This window comes from Haliotis cracherodii, unplaced genomic scaffold (genome assembly GCF_022045235.1).
Source record: "Haliotis cracherodii isolate W230 unplaced genomic scaffold, xgHalCrac1.p SCAF_8, whole genome shotgun sequence".
NCBI classification, from domain to species: Eukaryota; Metazoa; Mollusca; class Gastropoda; order Lepetellida; family Haliotidae; genus Haliotis; species Haliotis cracherodii.
Genome location: NW_027266341.1, coordinates 34,762,105 through 34,788,875, shown reverse-complemented (window position 1 = coordinate 34,788,875; position 26,771 = coordinate 34,762,105). Strand labels below are relative to the sequence as shown.

Here is a 26,771-nt window from a genome sequence, read left to right as displayed (position 1 = left end):
ACTGCCGGCAGTTCGAATCCCTGATACCTCAAGATCCTCCGTATCCTTAGTTTGTTAGTTCCTTGGTTGTACTCGTCGGTTTAGCGGAACGCCTAAGCCACGCGACAAGTTCGGTTTTCCGCCGACCTTTCATGAGAAACTTGAAATGCTGTTTAATCAACCCATGCGATCTCTCGTATGCCTTCCAACAATCTTACAGTCAAACTACAGCGTAAGTGACTGAGTTGGGAGGGTTTGCATGAGTGAGTTTGTGGCTGGATAGGTGAGTTTGAAAGGGTGCGTGTGTTAGGTTGCTCTTAACACTGTTTCAGTTATCGCAGGGTGGGTGAGATTAATATGAAAGAAATGATAAAAGCGTTGCTTGTCTCAGAAATTTACCACATCGGTGGAGCCCACGAGGTATGGCAATGACAAACCTCAAAACATGGGCGAATCTAGGATTCGAACTAACGATCATAGGTTTCAGGCCAATGGACGCAACCTTTCACGGTGAATTACGTATCTCTAGATGAATGGGCCTCCCGTTTGCCTTACGTGTATTGAAAACGTATACATGTTAAATAATTACATAACCATATATCGACTAAAAATTATAGTTTTACCAAAGTCAAAATATGGAAGAAAAATATCCAAATGAAAATCCTTGTTTAGAAAGTTAGAGACAAGATTTGGCCCAGACTAGAGACAATATGTACATGGACACCTGGGAATATCGCGTTAAATCAGGATGCCAACAAGTAACCTCAAGTGAGTTTGAAGTCGCGCTGACTGTTTAGGACCAGGAAATATTCATTGATTTGTTGCACACAAAAATCGTACGGATTTGATGCATATTGCAAACGGTAATAACCATCTTTTTTATTTTATATGAAGGTATCAGGAGTGTATTCCCAAAAGACCCGGTGGATACAGAGAATACAGAACTATGCAAATTGGGGTAATTTATCAATATGTTTTAAGTGGCATTTATAACAGTATTAAATCCCCGAAGTATGAAACTGGTAGTGACGGGAAATCGAGACATCCGAGAGGGACTTTAAATAGTATTCATTTGCATTCCTACTTATTCATGCGATAACAAATTGAGTAAGTCTAATGCTGCTTTTAGCAATATTACGACATATTCGTACAATGACACAGTAAGTCTAATACTGCTTTTAGCAATATTACGACATATTCGTACAATGACACAGTGAGTAAGTCTAATGCTGCTACTGCTTTTAGCAATTTTACAACGTATTCGTACAATGACACAGTGAGTAGGTCTAATGCTGCTTTAAGCAATATTACGATATATTCGTACAATGATAAGTGGGTATTTCATAAAACCTTTGCCATTTGCTATATTACGACATCTTCGAACAATGACACAGTGAGTATAGTTTAATGCTGCTTTTAGCATAATTCTAGCCATCATTGACCCGATGGAGATGAGTAAGAATACATGTCCCATACGGACAAGAAATCAGTCATCAATAAACGGTATGGTAATCATCAATATCCAGCGTCAGAAACACAAGGTTGCAGTTACGATGCCCTAATGTTAATATCCCTCTTAGGACTCCTTACTGTAACTCCTCCTATTGGTGACCTTCATTTGACGCCCCCATCCTGGTGACCCCTCTTGATGCCCCTCCTGTAAGCCCTTATGTGTCCCCTCTTGATGCCCCTCCTGTAAGCCCTTATGTGTTCCCTCTTGATGCCCCTCCTGTAAGCCCTTATGTGTCCCCTCTTGATGCCCCTCCTGTAAGCCCTTATGTGTCCCCTCTTGATGCCCCTCCTGTAAGCCCTTATGTGCCCCCTATTGATGCCCCTCCTGTAAGCCCTTATGTGTCCCCTCTTGATGCCCCTCCTGTAAGCCCTTATGTGTCCCCTCTTGATGCCCCTCCTGTAAGCCCTTATGTGCCCCCTATTGATGCCCCTCCTGTAAGCCTTTATGTGTTCCCTCTTCATGCCCCTCCTGTGAGCCCTTTTGTGACCCATCTTGATGCCCCTCCTGTAAGCCCTTATGTGTCCCCTCTTGATGCCCCTCCTGTAAGCCCTTATGTGTCCCCTCTTGATGCCCCTCCTGTAAGCCCTTATGTGCCCCCTATTGATGCCCCTCCTGTAAGCCCTTATGTGTTCCCTCTTCATGCCCCTCCTGTGAGCCCTTTTGTGACCCATCTGGATGCCCCTCCTGTAAGCCCTTATGTGCTCCCCTTGATGCCCCTCCTGTAAGCCCTTATGTGTTCCCTCTTGATGCCCCTCCTGTAAGCCCTTATGTGTCCCCTCTTGATGCCCCTTCTTTAAGCCCGTATGTGTCCCCTCTTGATGCCGCTCCTGTAAGCCCTTATCTGTTCCCTCTTGATGCCCCTCCTAGCCCTTATGTGACCCATCTTGATGCCCCTCATGTAAGCTATTATGTGATCACTCTTGATGACCCTTCTGTAAGCCCTTATATGACCCATCTTGATGACCCTCCTGTAAGCTATTATGTGATCCCTCTTGATGACCCTCCTCTGTCATCTCTCAGTGACCCCTGCTGTGGTCCATCTTGATGTCCCTCCTGGAGTCCTTTCTGGTGATCCCTCACGTCGTTCTTAATTGAGACACTTCGTTCTTACAACAGTGCACTTTTTCTTAAAACATATTTAAGCCTTATTGTAAAGTGTAACTCTATGTGTTCAAGGAGTTATCTTAAATGGTTTTGCATTTACACATGTACCTGGAAGCTAACCCATCCCTGTTATCAGAAGTACTTGGTCTTGTTGCTAACATGAAGTGGAAGCTATGTTAAGGAGAGCTTTCGACTAACCCTGGGCACGCGAATATGAATTGCCGAGGCCCGTAGGGTTCTCTCAAGAGTGAACGGTTACAAGTATGTTGACTTCTCTAATTTCAATCCCATCCCTTCCCCTTGGACCACTACTTTGATTATTCTTTTGTGGAAACTATTTTTAAAATTGTGTTGTTGCTGTTGCTCGAGCGCCAAAGTCCGCGTAGAGTTGATCTGCACAAAGCTCTTTACAATTTCGGGGGCCCGTGAACATGTATTCTATCAGTGTCATTTTAAAAATATGCTGACGGGGCGTATTGAACATTTTATCGAAACAAATTGGTCCAGAAAATGCTTTAGAATATAAATAATTATAATTCAGACTATTGAACAGAAGATATTGTCAGTCACCAAAAATACATGGTTTCAAGGTGTTTTTAAGAGTAGAAAATATAAAAAATACCTAAATCTCAGTCCCTCCTCAACCCCAGAGGTCGACTGTCCGTCTGTTACTCCTTAAACCATACGATACGAGTTCGAGCCAAGTTCCTTCTGTCATTTGACGTATGATTTCAAGATAATATAGACATGAATGAATAGCTGTCCATTTAAGTTTGTTTGTTTGTTTGTTGTTTAACGCCGCACTCAGAAATATCCCACCTATATGACGGCCGTCTATAAATAACAGACAGTCCAGTGATTGCAACTGGGTTACGATGACATGCATCAACCAAGTCAGCGAGCCTGACCACACGATCCCGTTAGTCGCCTCTTACGACAATCATAGTTGCTGAAGGGTTGCAGAAGACCTATTCTACCCCGGATCTTCACGGATCGCTGTCCATTCAAAAACATTCAAAACATGTAGTACGTGTAACAATTGAATGGCGTCTCATACCTGAATGAAAAAAGGCGCAACTAAATCACTTGGTCGGATTGTGTGTAAGGTTCCATGGATATATCGGAGCTCTTTGGCCTGTTGTTGACAGATAGTGTCATTTATTACAAAGGCTGGTATGTGAGTGCGATGACCATGACACGTGTGTTTGTGCGTGCGTACATGCAAACGTACATAGTTGTTCCCCTGTACGTGCGTACATGTATGTGAGTGTGCGCGGATCGTAGTCAGGGAGAGGGTTCATCTATCACATACATTTTATAGATCCGATTCTTCCTAAATATATGCACATCACTACCAACCACACAGGGGGAGCTGGTGGCTGATTCTCAACTCGGCGCTGACAAATATTTACCAAACAAGGTTTATTCAATTGAATCAGGTATAATCCATGTTTTCATCAATTCTCATGTGTATTTGTCACATCGAGGATTTCTTTGTGCGGTAATCTCATTTGGCGTAACCTCGAACAGCTGCTGCACTGACCACGTCAACCATCAACCAAGTCAATCGCTCTCAATGTCAGTTGGCATCACAAGTTAAGCACGTCACGTGCGTGGACCAATATGATTGATTATGTGCCACACTGGCGCTCTCGACCTTAATAAAGGTGGCCAAGACCAACTAGGTCACTGAAACAGAACTTTTCATGGTAATGAAATTACACGGACATGTTACTCCAGGGCTCAACCTGTTACAGTCATTCTCCCTCTGGAAATGAGGTTCTTTTAACTGCCACTATTGCGTCTCTACTACTTGGCATCAGAGTAATGTGATCACCCATATCTCATGTTTTGTGAGTCTGAATGCTCCTAAAGGCATTTCTGTACCTTACGGAAATTAAAAAGAATACTCATTTCCATTTTCTTCAGATAATCCATGCCCATTTCTCAGCATGCATGTTCAGATCACATTAACCATTTTAATATGCCCCATGCAAAACATTGAACTGCATCAAGGCTCGTGATGAATTGAATCGTGTCCATATCAGCAACCCTTTCCGGTTAAAAGTGTCACATTGAATCGATTTCCTTTTAGTTTGCTGAAAAATGAATAAACATAAAACAATAGAAAGTTGATCTGACACTCAACAGGTCGAACAGCTATAACCCGTATCAACAGGTATTATCAGTATTAACATCTGCAGAATAACATGTTTGTAATGTCTGTTTTAGCCGCTAGAGAGCCCTTTCGCCTTTAGTGCAGATCAGTACGACGTTTCAGCGGCGTAAAATACATTATTCAATTGTCTTAAAACAGCAAGGATGTCAGATTACACAAGACAATGGATTAATTTTATTAACAAAAAACCTGCGATCAAATCCACCACTCATTATATATATTTATTTATAATTTTTCTTCTGGAAACAATTGGCTAATAGACTCACTGTACCCAAAGGGTAGAAGATGGAACCCCAGCATGTTAAATTTTCATCTTTGGTTTCTGATCTTAAACCTTGTAGTTCAAAGGCGTGTTTTGACATAAAGGGAAAATTGACCATTGGAAAGTTAAAGTCATCCCTTTTGTTAAACAGCTGTGTGGAGAGGTTTTATTTTGTCACTCTTTAATTACATGCACATATCTAAATATTTATTTCTAGGGAAAATCAGGGTAAGAGAATTAGTTGTTTAGCCGTTTTTAAGCGACATCAGTTAAATACAATATTTTGGTCCAAAGTTGAATAACTAACGAGTGAGTGAGTGAGTGAGTGAGTGAGTATGGTTTTACGCCGCGTTTAGAAATATTCCAGCAATATCACGGCGGGGGACACCAGAAATGGGCTTCACACATTGTACCAATGTTGGGAATCGAACGCGGGTCTTCGGCGTGACGAGCGAACGCTTTAACCACTAGGCTACCTGACCGTCCCTAATAACTAACGAAGGTTGTTATTGTCAACAATAGAAGTCACCAGTTATCATATGATCAACAGGTCGGTAGCATTATGATGAGTCTTGGCAGTCACAAGTGGTTACTTAAATTTTTAGGCATCAGTTGATTTGTTTGTAAATTTCAAATTCAAGAACCTGAGAACTTTATTTTATTTGGTGGTTTCTGTTTTTGGTTTGACCAAAATGAAACATTAAGAACTATACACTCTGGTCGATACTGTGGTGTCTTACAGTTTGTAGACCAATCCGTCAGCATAATTGCTGAAGTAAGACACAGTTTAGTCTTGTTCTCACTTAATATAGGCCCGTAGGTTCAGGGGAAAGAATCAACAAACCTTCCAAATGAATGGAATCGTTTGGCCTTTGGTCTTTCTTGTGACCATGGCTGCATTGACGTCTTCACAGTACTGGAAACATACTCAATACATTGACGTTGGCAGTTTGTTGATTTCATTTGTTCGGTTTCGGCGGTATTAATTCTCTTGCATTGACGTTTTGTGTACATTATATTGGTTTGGTTGTTTTCGTTGTGTTTTGGTCTGAGGGCGAAATACTTGATATATTCATACCTGCAAACAAATATTTAGGTTGTGGTAACACATGATTGTGTCGTAATTGTGATAATGCGTGGAGATGAAACAATAGTCCACATTTCTATCACAGCGTTTACAGCAAACCCGAATGGTTCCGATTAGAAAAATGGCAAAATGATAAAGCTGGAGGGCATATCATATTTACCCCGCAACAAATATTCTTCACAGAGAAAAACACGTCTTAAACATGCTGATAATCACTTTAAAAAATGGAATATATATTTTCCACCCATACAGGAATGGATCACTGAAAATCAGTGATGACACCAGGTGTTCTCAAAAAGACTAAATATGCCCTTCCCTACTGGAAGCATCCGCCATTCACACAACTTGCATAAAAAGTAAGTGTTTGCTGCCTGAATCCACACGGGCAAAACTAGGTATTAAGAAAAATAAGAAAACATTTTTTTAATGATTATGCAATCTCTACAACTTCAAAAATACACAAGATATTCAAAATGCGAATATCAGGATTTTAAAACGCAAAATATTGAAGGTATTAAGTAAATTGAAATATAATTTTAACATGTCAATCCGCAATGTTGTATTTGAAAACTACATTATTTGTTGTCCCTTGCATATGCAAATCACGTGAAGACCTTGTTTGCTTAACTATGAGACAGATTGGGTGAAAGAACATATTGAACTTATTTTAACATGAACTGCGTGTCAAGTGACACGAAACAGAACCTTTTAAAGAAAAAAGATCATTGATAAATTCAGAAATCATGTATAATGCGATTGTAATACAAAGGCGATACATCTTGATTGAGTCGTCTTCTAATTGTCAAGGACCCGGGAAGATCCGGGATAGAATAGCTCTTTAGCAACACATGATTGCCGTTACGGTATAAGGCGACTCTGCTTGTCGTAAGAGGCGACTAACGGGATGGGGTGGTCAGGCACGTTGACTTGGTCGATACATGTCATCGATCCCAATTGCGTGGATCGATGCTCATGATATTAATCCCTGGATTGTCTGGTCGATTATTTACAGACCACCGTCATATAGTTTGAATATTGCTGAATGCGGCGTTAAACAACAAACCAACCAATCTAGTTAATCAATATCAAAATGACCGTGAAACGGTCCGCTAGACATGTTCCTGAAGACGGGCAGATATTATGCCGGTACGATGAATTCTACCCCGTAATCACAACGTGAGCAAATGATACAACATAATATGCAAACACCACAACCAAATTATAAATATCAAGAGCGAAAGAGATGACTTGCAACTATATAGTTGCTACCATTCAATATGACCTCCTCTGAATATTCGTGAAGACCAATGTCTTCTAACAAAGGATCAACCATTGAGTGACAGTTGTTGGTTTGAAGATAAATGTCTAGCAGTGATTCAATATACCATAATGATGAATGTGGAAAATGTGTCTAGTCCAATGGCTGGAGTTATTGTCGTCTCCAAAAGAGCTGCCATTTTGATATTGAATGATAAAATTACTCTCATGGCTTACGAAAAGGTGAAAGATTAAATCTGAAAAGCAAGTCTCGAAGCATTTCTTGGATGTGTCAATATGGCATATTCAGGAAGAAATATATGAAAGTCCCGGTAATAAGAAGGCTCACTCCATTAATGCCCTGATTACTGCCTGCCTGAAGGGAGTGTAAATGACTACGTGGTAGATTAAGGAAATAGCTCAGACCATCATATCATGTGCACCTTATGAACACCACCTTTCGAAGAGTTTCTTGTGAAAGAAAGGAAATGTCGACTAAAATGCAAAAGGCGATGTCATGTTGCATACATTAATATATAAAACGTTTTTATCAATATGCTCTATATGTTTTAGATCTAATTCATAGATCGCCTTCACTGATGGGTACGCACTTCTGTGAACACACATGTAACAAATTGTCCTTGAAATGTTACCCTAGCTCTATCTTTATAATGTGCCAAGACAGATATTTGTCGCAATCTATTTCGATCTTAGATTACCCAACGGCTGGCATGAAATTGTTCATTTGTTTCACGCCACATGTCATCGCTTACGGCAGCGTAATAAATAAATTTGGGATCATTTTTCTTATGAAGGATTGTAATGGCCGTTTAGTTGTCGATCACTGAGATGTAAATATGGCGGCTGCAGCAGCATCCCTCGATGTGTGACGTTGCTGATTGGGTAGTTAAACTTTATATTGAGGGATGTTGTTCTTCGCTGCGTTAACATCTTCCAGCTTCATCACCTTGGTTTATATATTATTTATATATTCATATTTCCTTGCCATAAAAATAGTTCCGTGCCATCGGAGTAAGATAGCGTATGATCAGACAGATGACAACTCAAGCATGGGGTGCTTGGGACTTTATTTGTACATTATAGAGTATGATAGAGTATGAACGATTTGAAACATCCCTCTGCCACTTTATACGTGGAAGAATACTACACAAAATAGGGCGAATCAGTCGATATGGTTTTACCTTATCGGAAAGTTCAACGCAGTATACTCCCCAGGGAGCCGACAATGAATAATCGAGTCACACTGATCACCGGGGTTACAATAATACAGCGCTTCAATCATACATGGCTAAACTTATACGCGTTACGATTGGACTATTATTATTATTATTATTATTGTTATTTTGATGTCAATTTTCTGAAAATGTTGTTTATCGCCACTTAACTTGTTTCCAATATGACAATATTAGGACTCTTGACGTCACGATTGAACGACTGTGCAATAGAATGAATGTCTCGTGTTCTCATCGCCTTATCATATGCTTTTAATAAATCATGTCAGGAAGTTCTGTTTTTAAAAATGGTACATACATGCTGCATACATAATTATATGTACATGTGTAATGGTATGTCATTGGTCATATCCATTTACCTCAAATGTCTGAATTTGGCAAATCAATACTGTCAGCTTCGAATGCGGCTCGAATATATGTTAATACACCCGATATCATGCCATTGCATTCAGCATCTTATCACATTCATGCATCACATGGTGTTTCATATTCGCTATGATAAGGACTGAACAATAGGGAACAATAGGGAGTGTAGCATAGGCCTTGCATGCATGATACGGGCGAACAAACAAAGATTAAATGGTAATTTGATGCTGATGTATTCGCGAGTTTTCACAGTTGTGTCTTGAACCTTAAGTTTGCACCATTTCGGCGATTGTTTTCAGCGTTTTCGGTCACATGCAATTTTGAAGTGTATACGTCCTTTTGGCGGGCAGTTATGTGTGTACCCCTATCTTGGAAACGGTGCTGTAAAGTCACACCGAAGGCCAGGGTGTGATTCCCCGCGTGGGTTTAATGTGTGAAGCTTATATCTAGTGTCCCCCGCACTGATATGGCTGGAATATTGGTAAAAGCGGCTTAAACCATATTCAATCCAAGCCGCCGCCGTGATATGGCTGAAATAATCACTCACTGATTATTATCTCTCTCTCTCTCTCTCCCCCCCCCCCTCCTCCTCCCATCCCCCATCTGCAGTCTACGACTGTGATTTTACTTCCCCGAATTAACTCCACGGACGTATAATCTCCCCGGAAGACGTACTTTACAACATACAGTTAACGTTCCTACCTCAGATGTTATATCTAAGTGCGCCCGTACCATCAGTTTGAGCTTTCAGAAATGAGGTCTGCCTTCGCGCATTTATCGTACCGGTCATTGTGAACTATTTACTATACTCAGGACTTTGACATGCCTGGTTATAAATTATTGAAGATTGGAACATGTCAACTTCAACCTGAATGCAGGTTTGACAAATTGGTGGCTGTGGTTCTAACCATCTCGCCATCTCACTTTAATCAGGAATGTCCACTGATGTGTGATCCTTGCTTCTTCAGCGGCTGTTTGGGAGGATGACCTTGACGCTAACAGGCAGTATTACTGCGTCAGGGCTAGATTAACTTAGATTAACAAAATTCTTCGCCAAACTAAACACAATGCAGTGACTTTATGTGCAGTCCAAAACTGAAATGTATGGCGCCAATTTGTCGAAGTTCCAGTCAGGGACTTTGCCATGTAGAGCTATATATAGTCATGCAAATGTTTAAATACCATGACCACTCCTTTATGGCGGGTGGTACAATGGCCGCTCGTGTCATGCCAGGACAAAACTAATGGCTCTGTGATCTTCAGAATAGCCTATGAGAAAATACTATAATTAAATCCGGCAGGATCAATGACGGATATTCCCGCAGGCCATACGTCTTTAATCTGACGTGAGAACCTAACACGGTTCTAAAGTATGAATCATTTAAGCTTCAACGTTGTGACATAATGGGAAAAGGCCGGAAAACAAAGATTAACCCATTTCTTCACATTCATTTTGTACTAGTACGCACCCCTCCCCTTAGGTGATAGCGAGTGTGCGTTTTTGACAATATCATATTTTTAGTTATATCGGGATGTCAGTTCGGTTTACCCAGCTAACACAGCCATGATGCCGACAGATCAGGGTGAATCGGTAATTCGCATTCGTGACCAGCTCGTGTTATTCCGGGACAAGCCGAACAGCAACTCGTGCCCCTCACATGGCCATTTTTGCGACCGGAAGCCATCTTATATAATTAGCGCAAACGGGCATACCTGAAGCAATTAATTGTCAACTAGTTGCGTGATGGTTCACATATATTTCCCCCATATATTATATATATTTCAGATGCAATTTAAAGCACATCTTGACATGCGGAATTATACAGTCTGATTGAACATATTAAACTGTGTCTTGGGTATGTTTTTAGATGCAAGACATATGTAAAATAAAAACAAATACATATTTCTGAGGGATTCTTTGACGAACAACTTGAAATCATACGCGCATTCTGATTGGTTTGTCGTATTTTTGCACATAACAATCATCGGTAGGGGGACAAGTCTTCTTGCAGGTTACAGAAAGGGGCGAGTGGTGACGAATGGTTACGGAAAGGGGCGAGTGGTGACGAATGGGTAATTGGAACCCATGACGAAACTCTTGGTTGGTACCATTTACTCATCGGTAATTACAAGACGATTGGTGTAATCATTGTAACTGTAAGGGTTATTGGATTAACTAAAACCTCTTATTTGTTGAGACTGATACATTCTGATTTGACATAAATAAGGATATAAATAGGCATTGTAAGCAACATCTCCATCGACATCATTATTGCCTCAGTAGTAATTTCAGCTTGTGTAAGTCTATTAACAGTTTCATTAGCTATGAACGGTAGTGCTCATTTGAAGTTAAGTGCGAAAAATTATCTCAAAGGAAATCCTTTGACATTCTTTCCATTCCTTTCCTGTCGACGGAAACTTTTCGAATTTGAACTGTTGAGTGTGTGTGTGTGAGTGAGTGAGCTGGGTTTTATGCCACTTTTAACATTATTCAAGTGATATCACTGTGTGTCAGCTTAATGTGGGAGGAAAGCACGAAGTGATGCAGGTCTCGGACGTCTCGAAACCCACGAGCACAGGTATGGTGCTGACAAACCTAGAAACATAATTTGGGCGAACCGGGATTCGAACCCACAATCATAGGTTTCTGGTGTGCCCAAGGGACGCAACTCTGCACAGCGAATCGCGGCGCCTTAGACGACTGGGCCAACCTGTCCCGGAACGGTTGAGTGTCAGCTGGACCTGACCCAACGCTGGAGATGGTAGCTTCAGTGCCATTAACGTACAGCTGAATGTCACGCAGGTTTCATTATAGAGAGCCCTTTGTTGGAACCGTGGTGGCAATTGTCATGTGAGTGTAATGGTAAAATGCCTGTACGTGCCTTGGGTGGTCATAAAGACGAATGCTGGCATAAAGGAGAAAGAAAATAACAATCAAGGTTTTCACAAAGAAATATGTTTTTTGCATGGAACTTGGAACCTAGCCCATGTGTTGAAACCTATGGCTTCCCTTGGTATTTAAAACCTAATTTGTTTCACTTCCAAGACCTATGTTGTGGATAGATTTACATGTATACTACACTGGCGGGCAGATGCCAAACGGGAATATATCTTTTCAAGATCGAGGTCTTCACTGATGCCTCTTTACTTTGATCAATGTATTGTATTTTGGCGATAGCAGACAGAAGATTGTTCATCCTACACCCAGGCGCTACTGATATCGTCTCGGACATTTACTATTGTCTATCGCGCGCCTAGGGTCGCAGAAGTGATAAACACTTGTTCCACCATTCCAGACATTCGTTAAAAAAAACACGTCAAAAACATTGATCAAATTTACTTTCAACTCTTCAAACTTGAAGAACGTAAAACGTTTTCAATGCAATTACAAACGAAAAGTTTTATCATGTTTAATTCTTTTCGATGTGTCACGTTCTTGTCGAAGCTGTCCTCATTAAATTGTTTTTTTTCATTCTGATAAGCGATAGCTAAGACCTTTCAAATGTATTTTTACATGTCTTTTGAAACGTTGGAACGGCTCCAGGAAGATATCAACGTCAGAAACTGTAGCAATCAGACTGTTTTGTAAGCTAAAATGTGTGCGAAAGTTGCACATGTCTAGCTGACCCGTGAAGATTCCGGGGTAGAATAGGTCTTCAGCAACAAATACTTGTCGTAAAAGGCGACTGTGCTTGTCGTAAAAGGCGACTAACGGGATCGGGTGGTCAGGCTCGCTGACTTGATTGATGCATGTCATCGATCCCCATTGGGTGGATCGATGCTCATGATATTAATCACTGGATTGTCTGGTCCAGACTCGATTATTTACAGACCGCGTCATATAGCTGGAAAATTGCTGAGTGCGGCGTAAAACAACCAAGCAACCAACCAACCAAGAACCAATGTCTAGCTACAAAAATATATAATTGAATACAGACGGTTCGCAAATAATATTAATTGCCAGGGGCGTCATGGTATTTTCTTGCTGCGACACCCTGATAGAGTAAACACAAGAAACGGAACTTCACCTCCAAAGCCTTCGTCACGTGACTTCAAACGCTATTCCTGTTACGTCATTGGGTCTTCAGTGTGAAGTAGAAAGCAGTTAGCTTGAAGCACATCATAAATCCTCGATAACGGGCAAGGCTTCGGAATCTGAGGTTTCAATTCGATGAAATACGGTAATTGCAATACGCGTTCTTATGCTTGAAAGTTCAAACCAATAGCCTAAGAGTAGGAGCGAAAGCAAGCGTATGGGAAGGGACACAGGATGAGGCTTAAAGAAGGTGGCGTACAATAGAACACCCTGAAAAGTCGTATGAAATAATGGAGACGGACGCGGTAGTAATTTAGACGCTCATTGTTGAGCAGCAGCATGAAAGGATGCTGGTTGTGTGTCGGAACAACAACAGTAGGAGATTGAGGGAAAATAATGTTTTACTTAAATGTCAATTATGTGCCCGTCGCAAATGAAGTAACTGACTTTAAAAGTCCAGTTTTCACTCTTGCCGAACTAGGCCGGAATTTCTAGATCTAGGCCTGATCGTAGCGCCAACAGTGGAGATTATGAGTTATGCCCCACCTTTGTCCCCCCTACTGACCAATCAGATTCCACATCTCACATCACTTGCATTTGCCGAACAAAATCGCAGCGCCCAGTGAAGACGATCTCATCGATAATAAAGATCTTTATAGGAGTAAAACGGCTTTTAACTCGCGAAATGCATCAAAGCACTTGAGTACCTTGATTAAAAACATGAGCAGATTTGGAAAATTACTGTCCATCTCTCATATCACTTGCATTTGCTTCAAACAAAATAGCGGCGCCCAGTCAAGACGATATGATCGATAGTCAAGATCTATATTGTAATAACACGGGTCTTACCTCACGATGTGCATCAAATCAATTGAGCACCTTGATCAAAAACATGAGCAGATTTGGAAAATATCTGTCGACGCCCAGTTGATGGTACACATGCCTTGCAAATCCTGCAATCGAACGAATTTGGCACGTCAGTTGCCATGTTGTTCATGGACCGGATGTCGATTTCGTTTCGGGATTTTGATTGACCTTACACAGACTCATTAGTCCAGCCAAATTATAACTCCATAATTCCAGTCTTATTCGGCAAGGGTGGAAACTGGACTTTTAAAGTTTTACTTTCCTTGGAAAGATGATATCAACTGGTATCATATTATGATCCAGTTTGAGAGTTTAGTTTTTGATATGTTTGTCGATTCCCGATATGGGTACAATGTGTGAAGCCCATATCTGGTGTCCCCCGCCGTGATATTGCTTTAAAATTCGCTAAAAGCGGCATAAAACCATACTCACTCATATTAACTTACAGTTTACGCAGGGGTACACTTATCATACTCCAGTATGTTTCTTGTGATTTTAGGAGACTGTGTAGACACAGTGCAGGGGAAATACCAGGACTATACATGGACTTTATATGTTCTATACGGGGTATATACATGGTCTGTACTGTATAGGAGCTATAGTTTGACTACAGATGTTATATACATGGGCTATACATGGTCTATACAATGACTATATATGAGTTAAAGTTGGACTATAGATGTTATATACATGGGCTATACAGGGTCTATACATGGTCTATACAATGACTGTATATGAGCTATAGTTGGACTATAGATGTTATATACATGGGCTATACAGGGTCTATACATGGTCTATACAATGACTATATATGAGCTAAAGTTGGACTATAGATGTTATATACATGGGCTATACAGGGTCTATACATGGTCTATACAATGATTTTATATGAGCTATAGTTGGACTATAGATGTTAAATACATGGGCTATACAGGGTCTATACATGGTCTATACAATGACTATATATGAGCTATAGTTGGACTATAGATGTTTTATACATGGTCTATACAGGGTCTATATGGGTCTAAACATGGGCTATACAGAGATGATACATGAGGTATACAGGGTATATCTATACATGGGATATGCCTGGTCTATACGGGTCTAATATTTGGAATAAACCTTGTCTACAGAGAATCTATATATGCACACTGCGGGGATCATGCGGGAGCTTTACAGGTTCTACGGGGACTAATTAGGGACCATAGGGTGTATACATGGGCTATACTTTGCCTGTGTATGGACTATACAGCGTCTATACGTGAGTGAGCTATTCAGAGACTACAATGGTCTGTAAACAGGAACTATACAGGGTATGTACATGGGCTAAACAGAGGGTAAACAGGATGTATCTATCTATCTGTATGAGATATACAGGGAATATACAGTAACTATACATGGTCTATACATGGTCTACACAGGGTTTATACAGAGACTATACGGGCTCTTTACAAGAAACTAAACATGTCCATTCAGAGTCCGTACACAGATTATCCATAACTATCCATAGGCTTTTGCGGGACTTTACGAAGACAATGAAGGACGTATACAGGAGCTAAGCAGGAACTAAATTTATAAAGTGACCGCACAGGGTATTTGAATAGACTATTCAGGGCTATGCAGAGATTCTGTATTGATTATACAGAGACTGTGAAGGGACAATGAATGAATTACGCATGAACGTACCGGAAATATGTGAAGAATGTAATATGCAGGAAGAATGGAACGATTAGGTTCCAATATTGCAGGGACTATGTACAGGAACGTAGTGTAATGCGATTACATTTTACCCAATTCATATTTCATACTTTTGAATGCATGGTTTTGAAACTTTTGAAAACTGTAACATCCGTCTCAGATTTGCTAAAGTGAAACGTTTAAACCACCAGGGTTGTAAGCAACGGATCTGTAGCATGCTAAGTTTGATACGACCGCCTCCGTGGTCCAGTGGTAGAGCGTCCGCCCGCAGAGCGGAAGGTCCGGGGTTCGATCCCCGGCCGCGTTATACCAAAAGACGTTAAAATATGATACTTGTTGTTACCCTGTCTGGCGCTCGGCATTAAGGGGGCTAAAACAACGACTGGTCGGCTCGGAGTCAGTATACTGTGTCTGAGTGGGGTATTCATGTTAAACTGCGGCATGGTATCTCAGTGAGCTAGCACTATAAATCGGCATCAGTCCGGACTAGTACAAAAGTCACACAAACACACACACGTACATGCACGTCGCTATATAAGTGCAATAATCTTGGACGCGACGTTAAACCCCATTTCACCTCACCTCATCGTGAACCGTACCATGGGTTAGTTTTGAATCCAAGATTTTTTTAAATGCGTTGTGAACCTTATTCCGGTTGGACACGACATAGTTACCGTTTTCGCAAACACCTGGTGTCATCACTGGTGATATATACATATCAATCACCGTACTTTTGTCTCTTACGCCACAATGGAATATATTTCTGTGTATAAACGAGGGTGATTATTAGTGGACGTGAGGAAGGCAATGGCGTTTCAATCAATTTAAGTGCTTGATTTGTTACAAAATGGCCAAACTGGCAACGAAGCGGATATAAACTTCTAACTATGTTTCCGCATGCAAAACTTCGTGTAGTTAATTTACCCTGGGGAAGGATGCCGTCATTGGAAAACGCAATAGCATGGGAAATGATACCAACGCCCTATTCCACCGACTGTAGATGATCACTGGGCTAGTGTCAGGACATACATAAATGTCAAATTCTTGAAGCAACATTGGGACAAAGCCATGCCAATGTAAGCATAACAGACGGACGATTTTCCCCTCTTCCGTCGATGATATCTCTGATGATCCCTTGTATATTTTGTTCATGTAATTTTATAATCAAATCTGTGATTTACCGTTTGAGAAACGGAGACCAATTAAACAATTTAACCAATCATTTCCAAAGAAACAACTCGATAAATTAAATGACATTATTTCTGTTATTCTCAATGCGGATTGTTCTTTGTATGACATTAACTCTTGCGTCTATGCTGCTGCACGAACACTGGAGGATCTACATACAGTTTCCAAAGACATTGAACCACAAAAGGGTAACAAAAAAGAAAAACCGGTTTTACATTAAACTAAATGAAACAAGGAAAGATTGAATTTTGCTTAAAATTCCGCTCCACAAGGCAAACAATGTCAAAACGCCAAAAATGAATTTGGAAAATATTTAAAACAGAATACAAGACAACAAAAGAGTAAATATTAAATCAAATTCTTGGTTCACTAAAGGCAAAGATAAAGGTATATAAGCAGAGAGAAAAGAAAGCGGGACAAGAAAAAATTCATCAAAAAAAACAAATTGTTCAAATCAAATGAAAACAGTTTTACAGTCAACTAAATGCAACCAATAAAACGATGAGAAAAGAGCCACCATGGATTCCAGTGAAAGGTTTTGGAAAAACGTGTGGTCTATACCCGTACACTGTAACTTCGAGGAACCATTGTACACGAAAGAATAAGGTCACCAGTGTTGTGTTTCATTACACCCGATTGCCTGAAAAATATAAAATTAAAAGGTCCAAATCTAATACGGCGCCAGGGCCTGGTGGTATTCGAAACCGGTATTAGAAACTGTTCCCATGTGCCCAAACACCATTACTTCGCTGTTTAAATTCTCTTGTGGATATACAGGATGTTCCGCCTTGGTTGTGAAAAGGTCGCACAATACTTCTCCCAAAGAAACAGTGATTTGACTGATCCCAAAAACTTCCGCCCTATTACTTGTCTGAATACACAGTACAACACAGTACAACACAGGTGTCTTTCAGATCTTGTGTCATTATACTGCGCTGCAAATGACATTATTAACATGGATTAGGAAGGAGCCAGAAAGGGATGCTGGGGTTGCCAGGATCAACTGCTGGTTCAGAAAATTATCTTTGAAGAGGCTAAAATTTACCACTGTAAATTCTCATTGTGATGGACAGACTACAGTAAAGCTTATGATTCTGTACCCAACGAATGGATTTCCAAGTCACTCGAACGCATTGACCTCCCCTAGCGACTACTTGTTTTACAAAACTCTTTAATGAATTGCTGGTCAACTCAACTTGAGATGTATTCGCAGGGGCAGGTGGTGACGTCGGAACCCATTTCTATTGAAAGAGGAATATTTCAGGGCGATTCTTTTAGTCCTTTGCTTTTCTGTTTGTCACTTAATCCTTTAAGATTTTTGCTTAGCAATGAGGAAGGTTATCATCCTGGACCTCCTCAGCACAGATCCCCATCACCCCTCACCTCCTTCACGTGGATGACATTGAAGTTATTGCTAATGGAGGATCCACATTTAACAGATTCTCCTTGTCGAATCCTTTTCTAATACGATCGGCATGTCCTTTGGACGACAAATGCAACATTCTTCATCTGAAACGTGGCAAGGTAGAAGAGGGAGGATCAGTCGGTTTACTTGAGGGAGGAGTTATTTTTACCATGTCGTGGAAGGTCAGGCCTATACTTAGTGATTCAGCTTACGGACAAACTCCATAATGTCCCTATCAAGAGAAAACTTCGGGCAGAATCAAATGCAGACTTTAAACAATCTGGAGTTAAGAGATGAACGCTTGCAATAAAGTTAGAGCCACAAACACTTATGATGTACCCGTCATTTCATATTCATCTGGTGTTGTTGATTGGACGAAACAAGAAATGTAAGGTAATGACACTGTCACCCGAAGAATCATGTCAGACAATAGATCCCATCACCCTCGCTCTTCTCTCAATCACTTATATTTGCCAACCATAATAGGACGGCGCGGTTTGATTAAGGTGGAGAATTATATTGTGCACTTTTGCACACATTTATTTGTCTGATTATCGTCTTGTGAAACATGTCAAGACTCATGATGAAAACACGGCATTCCACAGATTTCTTAAACGTTCCAAGTATGTGGGACATAATCTCAATGTCAGTGATTTCGTTGATGGTTATGTACTGCTGGACGGTACAGAAATGAGTGTCAACCAAGCGAAGTTACATATCAAATCGGCCAAGAGTTTTCAAGGAGAGGCTATCTGAATAATCACTGCATCGAGTTTAAATGCAGTGTGTTGAGAAGATCAGAAACCCCTGACTGGCCTGAAAAGTGAAACAGAAGGCTTTCTGTTAGCTGCACAGGACCAGTCACTTTCAACTCGAAACCGTCAATGTGTGATTTTGCATCAAAATGTAAATATGAAATTTAGATAATGCAATGAATTTAATGAGAAGGACATTGTCAGTGGACGCCCAGCTTTGGCACCAACACAGTATCAGGCTCGATCATTTTAAACTTTTTGACACAGACGTGAATCCATGGTTTGACCCCGAATATGTAGAGAGCGTCATTGAAAATGCTAAATGCAAAATTCTTTGGAATAGTCCCGTATACAGCCTCAGGCCTATCCAGGCAAACAAACCTGACCTTGTTCTTTTTTAAAACTCCAATGAAATCATTTATGTTATTGAATTTTCTAGCCCTTTTGACACTAGTGTGCTTGGCAAGATTGAATAGAAACATGGCAAATATGGGGACCTCGCTTTCGAAATGTTACGCTTGCACATCGAGTACCAAGTTGTCCGACTCCCCATTGTTCTCAGTACCTTAAGTTTGGTACATCCCAATCTGTTGACTGACATTGGGAGAGTACCCGGGTTTGATGCCAGGAATACAGCCCTTCCGATAATTTGGGTAATGCAGAAGGCTACAGTGTTGGGGAGTCTTCACATTTTCCGAAAAAAGATCTGGGTGGGTTCGACTAGGCAACGCTCCCTGGTAGAAGTCCCATTTACTGCCTGGGCTGCGTGTAGAGGGCAAGGGCCCTGAGCTAATGATGACGAGCCCAACAATCCTGACTGTGCCAGGATCACCCAAACGCTCTTTGCTTCATTTCGTTTTTTAATCTTTCTGAGAGTTAACTTTATCTTTGAGAACTTAGAAATTTATACACAAAATTGTCGTCTGGATGCGCACTTGGAAATAATGTACAGAATTGGTAATAAAACGAAAAACACATTAGCTGTTTCCATAGGTTAAGCTAACATCATCAACTGTCATCTGCTATTTAATCTGGAACATATCATGTTTTCATTCAACAGGCTCATAAAATGTTTCAATAAATAGTGATGAAATTCTACATACATCTACAAAAGGTTACTATTTTTTCGAAATTTCTTCCCCACATAACAGGAATATTTTTGAATTTTCTAAAACCTTTTAGTCCTTACAAGAACGATTTCATATGTGATATTTATTGAAATGAAGCAGTTTAAAATAATCCATACATTTGCATATTAAAGTTATTTTTTTTATAATACACTCAAAAAGTGTTCGAGACTTACCTTGGAGGTATCTGATTAGAGCACACATAACGGCTCCAAACACAAAATCCTGCAACAGCAACGGTATCAACGTGAACGGCATGCAGAATACCGCCAGGAGAAGATCACTAATTGCTAAATTCAGCAAGTAGACATTGGTAATGGTCCTCATCTTCTTGTGTTGGAAAAGCGTTAACACCACTAAAGAGTTTCCCACGACTGACAACAGAAAAATCACAGCATATGGTATGCACATTTCTAGTGAAATCCCGCGATGAGGAATTTTAAAATCTACACAGCTGTTAAATCTCGGGTCCGACATTATGAGGGCATTTTCCTCCGCAGAAACGGGTGTCCTTTGTGAAATATTATGACAAAATGCCTCCACATCACAAGCTGTGCAGTTATCCATAGTTATTGCTTGTGTAGTGTGCCTCTGGTAACAATACCTTTCCACAGCAATGCTTTCAGCGCCAAAGCTCCCAAGGAATGAACTACCATATGCAGGCCCACCACCTCCTGCGCTGACTATTTGATATCGATTATTGTCCGTTTAAAGTTGGAAGGTGCGGGTATGAAACTTTCTCTCTGACAGCGTTTTCCTCCGCGCCAGGTCCAGACAACCAATCCTTCCACAAAACACTCAGAAAACACATTTCAAATAGATACCTGTCAAGATGTTTTTCAGTAACATATGACTTCACATGGCGTAACGGTACTTTTCAGATTCTTCATGACTTGAACGTTGGCTCCACCAAGCTGCAAACGAAACCAATAAACGTTTGTTAAAACACTTATGCATGTTACACGTGAACTATGTTTGTAGGAGACTGGAGGAGGGTAGCGGACCACCTAACGTGTGCGAATCCGTGGCAAGATTGACGTAGGTTGTGAAAGTTTTCAATAAAAACAGATGGGTCGTGTTGGTGTTCACGGCTGAGCAGCGAAACCATCACAAAGCGTGTATACATTTCCAGATTATAGCTAATCAAAGAGCCTTCATCAAGAACATCCCCAAGGAGACGATGGATATTGGACATCTCTAAAGGCAGTATTGAGCGTATAATTAGGATATACTGAAGTAGTTATCACGTACATGTACGTTACCTTAGGTCAATATTCTATAGAAGGGGCTGATTTGCAGGAGTCCGTCGTCATTGCTCAAAGCGATCAAGTGCACTCACTGTGGACAGCGAACGTCTTCAAACACTATTGTGAGATTATCACGAAGGCCACCCGGAAATAACAGAAGAATCTGTACATATGTATGATGTATATCATCCCAACAATCTGCCATTGCTTAACTGCTCCGAATGAAATGCACTGTGCATACAGCATCAAAGCTTGCTACAATGGACAATGTATTAACGATTTGTTAAATGTTGGTCGATATTTATGCACACGTAGCATATTTCATTGTGTGTAAATTCGGGGCCCGTTTCACAAATCGGTCTTAGTATTATGAATGTTGTAACGTCCATAATTTACATAGACACGTAACACTAACTTCGCTTTCTAGAACGATATCCTGTCCATGGACTGAGTACATATGTAATAAACGTTCTCAAAACTAATTGTTGATGTTACATAGTCCAGAACTCAAATATTTAGTGTCATCTTCAAACTATGTATTTTAAAGCTGATTCAACAGCCCATTCTTGCCGTAAAAGGCGACTATGCTTGACGTAAGGGGCGACTAACGGGATTGGGTGGTCGGGCTGGCTGGATTGGTTGATGCATGTCATCGATGCTAATTGCATGGATCGATGCTCATGATGTCAGTTACTGGATTGTCTGGTCCAGACACGATTATTTACAGACCGCCGTCATATAGCTGGAATATTGTTTAGTGCGGCGCTAAACAACAAGCAATCAAACAAAATTTTAAAGCTGAGGTTGCTGTGGTGATAGGAACCCGATCATGGAGATTTTGTGGTTTAAGATTATACACATGATCTTTCCAACAAAACAGAAGTAAACGTAACCCAACAACAACAACAACACCGACAATAATAATGCCATATATATGACGCAATAATTCCACAACACTCAAGGACATGCTCAAAGCTCTACCTTATTATTTACCCGTTCAGTAGATCAGTGTGCATTTGATTTTCATTCTCTGTGCATTAATGACGGATTACAATAGCACCCTATGTGTTTACAACCTTTATGGACACGGGTACGGTGCTGAGAGAAAAACATCTAGCGCATCTGGGATCCAAATCAATGGGAACATTTGAAGGAAAGTACACTGCCGGGCAAACTAAAGTATACACTCATGTTTGGTTGTGGCTAAAAATGTAACAAAAAGGGAATGGTTATTCGATGGTGATGTGTTTTATACGGGTGACATCGTTGTGTTTTATACGGGTGACATCGTTGTGTTTTGGATCTTGAAGTGTTGTGGTGACAGTTGTCATCCTAGTGATGTTTTGATAACGCTTAATGCGTTTGGCCAAATAAAGTGTTCAAGTGTATGCTTGGTTTGTCCGTCAGTTAACTGTAGCTCCTTGTTGTGCCGCATCTCTATCGTCTCGCGACAATGAGTCTGGGCCCTGTTCCTCAAAGCGATCTTAACGGTAAGATGATCATAACTCCCATACTTAAACATAGGCTTACGACAGTCGTAGCGCTAAGATCGCTTTGTGGAACGGGTCCCTGATCATGAGAAAGGTGTGTGCCCAGTATCACGACGAGGAGTCACACAGAGTTGCTATGGGGTCTAGTTGGCGCCATGTAGCATTGAATCTAGCGACATCAACATTCAACAATGTGGTGTGGTAGTCGTCAACACAGCTGTTACATTTGTTCGACAAGTTCGCAGCACAATTCAGTCGTGGTGAAAGATCATAAGCCTGCAACGTATTGATTTAACACTACTGATTGTCAACACACCTCGGCCGTAGGCTTATAACTATGCTTCAGTGAGCTTCTATCGTGATGGATACTCCGCCGTACATTATTTTGCATAAACTCAAAGACTGTCACGTAGCCCTATATTTTTTAGTTCGGAACAGCTGGCAGCAAATATATTTTAGGTGTGCCTTACCATAAAGGGATCACGTATGATCGAGTACAACTGTCTTGCTTACGGATGTCATGTGATAATTCAATATGTTTTGTTGTCTTTGGGTTGCGGCTTCATCATACAATGTAGACTTGTTGTCTTGACTTGTTCAAAATGCCTTCAAATATTCTCCCTTGGAAAGTCAGATTGGCCAAGCACAACTTGAAGAATTACCGTCCTTATTAGTAAGCAGAAATCATACTCCGCTATTGGTTTCTACACGCTAGGTTTCTACTTGGACTCATCGGCTCCATAAGTAGACAGTGATGTGAATGAATAGCAACGGTTGAAGGACCTAGGTGTATCTCTATATATGTGACCCAATTTGGTTTTGACGTATGGGGTTACATATATTAACTCAACTTCAATACGTTTTCTAGATGTCAGTCTCTCACCCCTTCCAACGACAGTGAAATCAGTACATAAAGGTTCTTTTAGTCTGAAAGTGGTCACGTTTCGAGCTTTCTGCATACACTTGGTGTCTTCACAGATTTCAGTGCTAAATGCATATAACTGTCTCCGCTGTTTTGCCAATTGCGCAGATTTGCAATCTGTTTCATCGAATAATCAAGACTGATTGTTCGCCGCAATGTTAAGGCCATGACGCAGTCAAGATCATGTTAAGACTACATTACTGTCATCATTGTCTTCTTCTAATCACTTTTACACAAAACATATTCCATCTTGTCATTTTAATGAAGCCATATTATTAGCGCGACAGGAACTGTACGGAAATCCATGCGGGCATAGTGTTACTTATGATAGACTATCCTTTTAGCTTCCTCTGAAGAGCGCCATCGATCTTCCAGGTAACACAGCATGCCCAACGTGCTAGCTACTAAGCTGGTAGGTATATCGGCGGATGCCCATTTGCGATTTTGTATACGTAGTATATCCTAGTTAGGTTTGGAATGTTTCAGTCACCACTCGGAGGTTACGGTGAAACAGTTTTACAACCTGAAACAGTGCGTCCAGATACAATGTGAATGCTTATGGTCAAACAGTTTTTACTATTTCACGATATTGCGTTCGGAAGCAGGGTGAATACTGGATACTGTTTAGTGAAATATATTGTGATGTCGGAAACATTTCGTTCAGTTTCAGTGCTTAGTTCTGTATGGTAAAACTGTCTTTAACATCACTTTCAATTACAATTCACTCCAAAAGAGATCACTTATTATACCCAGTTAGCTATATATAAGGTTTTGTTACTTGTAACCACTTTGTTAACAAAGTCATTACCATCTTTTATCCAAAAAACAATCAAAATGTAATTAATTAACATGAGCGATGTTTTAAAAGAACATTTTCTTCCGCAGTGAAGAACTGTATGTTTGTATCCATAAATATGTAATCATTAATATATCTCAAAAACACACAAATATGGATTAACATTACATGTATAGGAGATACCATTGCATGTGCATAATTTGTACGTGAATACTTTACACCTGCTAATAATATGTAAAGATATCACTCGTAGTTTTCACCACTTACAATCACCGTAAAGCATTATAACTACGTTTATTTGTTGCCTGTAAAAGCTTTTACTTTGTTAATTGAGCAAGAAGGTGCCTGCATTGTATGCTAACGCTTGTAAATCAATACATTCAGAGAACTGACATCGTCTAATTAAGCGCAAATGGGTTTCGCCAAACATTGCACTTTTTCTGTCACTTGAATGGCTTCTTCAAACCGAAAAAGCCACAATGACAAAATAATAGAGTAGCTGTCATAATCACAGACTATACATCAGGTTAGAAATGGCAGCGTGTAATTGACAACATCCTTTCCGGAGAATTATTGTGTAGTTTAGACGAGACGCAAGAATGGATAAATGAGACTCGGATGTTTGGAACTTTTTGCAAAGTAAGTGGTTAATTATTCATAAAGTAACAAATGTATTCCCACATCCGTTTTGTTTAATAGAAACAGATGACAGTGTGTTTCGGGTGGAGGAAAAGCGTTTATTCATCCGAACTTGATACAAAGACGAATGAAACTATATGAACTATCATGCCATCACTCGGATGTTTGAAGTGAAGAGAGTGAAAAGTCATTCAATTTACATTTTACATGTTTGGTGGCATGTATTTTCAAGAGAAAAGTGTCATAATGAAGCAAAAAAAAAAAAATTATACGTTGATTTCAGGTACGAAAATAAAATATATTCCGTGTAATTATATACCTACAGTGACGTCTCCCTATTGTTAGGTCGCGTAGTGGAAAGGCCGCAAAACTGCGGCTAATATCCGTATACAGGGCAATCTGAGAGAATGTCCTCGACTTTCTGACTTCACTGGAGAGTTATATATTACCAACTAATCATAAACATCTTTTTAATATTCATCTACTGCTGATTTTTTACTCAGTCATTCTAAAAGTCAAGATTATTTTACATGATATTTCCATGACATGAATCGCAGGTATTACGTAAAAGTTCATTCTATGTACATAGTAGAGCAGCAGAGTTGGGGTTGGGAGTTGGGTTGGGGGTGGTGGTGATGGGGGAGAAATTGTTTGTTTCTTGCCTTGCCTTGCAAATCCTGCTAAATTGATATTCATGAATGCATGATTTGAAGATTCGTGAATTTCATGATAATGGACAAATGGTGGGTCTAATTGGAATATCTAGTCTTCATTAGGCAGGTGTGCATATTGTGTCCGTGTTGGGACTTGAACTTATAGCACTGGTCTCGTACATTAATAATAACTCGGAAACGGTGTAATCAGTGGCCCCGTCCTCCAACGACGTGAAGCCGTCTTTCATGTGGGTCATAACATGTTGTTGAAATGCTAAAAAGGAATCCCAGCCGCTGCACTAACGTGATAATTATAGAGACAATTTTTAATTCATTGTTAAACTTGATTTTATGTTTAATATTTCTGACTTATGAAGCGATCCAGCAATTTTGGAAAATGGCCGCGACGCGCAGAACATAATTCAATATATTTGTGCACCCTGTTACCGTTACACACACACACACACACACACACACAAACACACACACGCACTCCGTAGAAAGATCCGGGTTAGAATTGGTCTTCAGCAACACATGCTTGTCGTAAGAGACGACTAATGGGATCAAATGGTAGAGCGCGTCGATGCATCCCAATTGCGTAGATAGATGCTCATGATGTCAATCACTGGGACATCTGGTCCATTTTATATCCAGGTCCCCGTTCCACAAAGCGGTCTAGGCACTACAATGATCTTTAGCCTAAGTATTGGAGCTACGATCACCTAAGCGGTAAGATCGCTTTGTGGAACGGAGCACAAGCCGCTTTCATTTTGCTAGAATATTACCGATCCCGGCGTTAAACAATAAAAAAAAAATCCTATTACTCATTTACATGGGACCGCGAAACGTATGGTTCTGGCAAACCAAGCATCAAATAAGGTGGAATTTGGGATTCAAACCCACTTTCAACAGGTCCTTGTAGCTAAGGGACGCAACTTTGTAAAGCAA

The 26,771-nt window shown here is 40.4% G+C and overlaps 1 protein-coding gene across 3 annotated transcripts in view; it reads right to left on the bottom strand.

Moving 5' to 3' along the window:
• The window catches only part of LOC139450057 (cholecystokinin receptor type A-like), an 86,949-nt gene that overhangs the window by 6,358 nt on the left and 53,820 nt on the right, over positions 1-26,771 (bottom strand). For 2 of the 3 annotated variants that reach the window (XM_071231696.1, XM_071231697.1), the window contains one exon: positions 20,253-20,990. In XM_071231696.1, coding sequence (XP_071087797.1) covers positions 20,253-20,643 — 391 coding nt within the window. In that variant the 5' untranslated portion in view covers positions 20,644-20,990. Of the gene's footprint in view, positions 1-20,252; positions 20,991-21,338; positions 21,456-26,771 lie in introns of those variants that run through there. The other variant, XM_071231695.1, reaches the window with a different exon arrangement.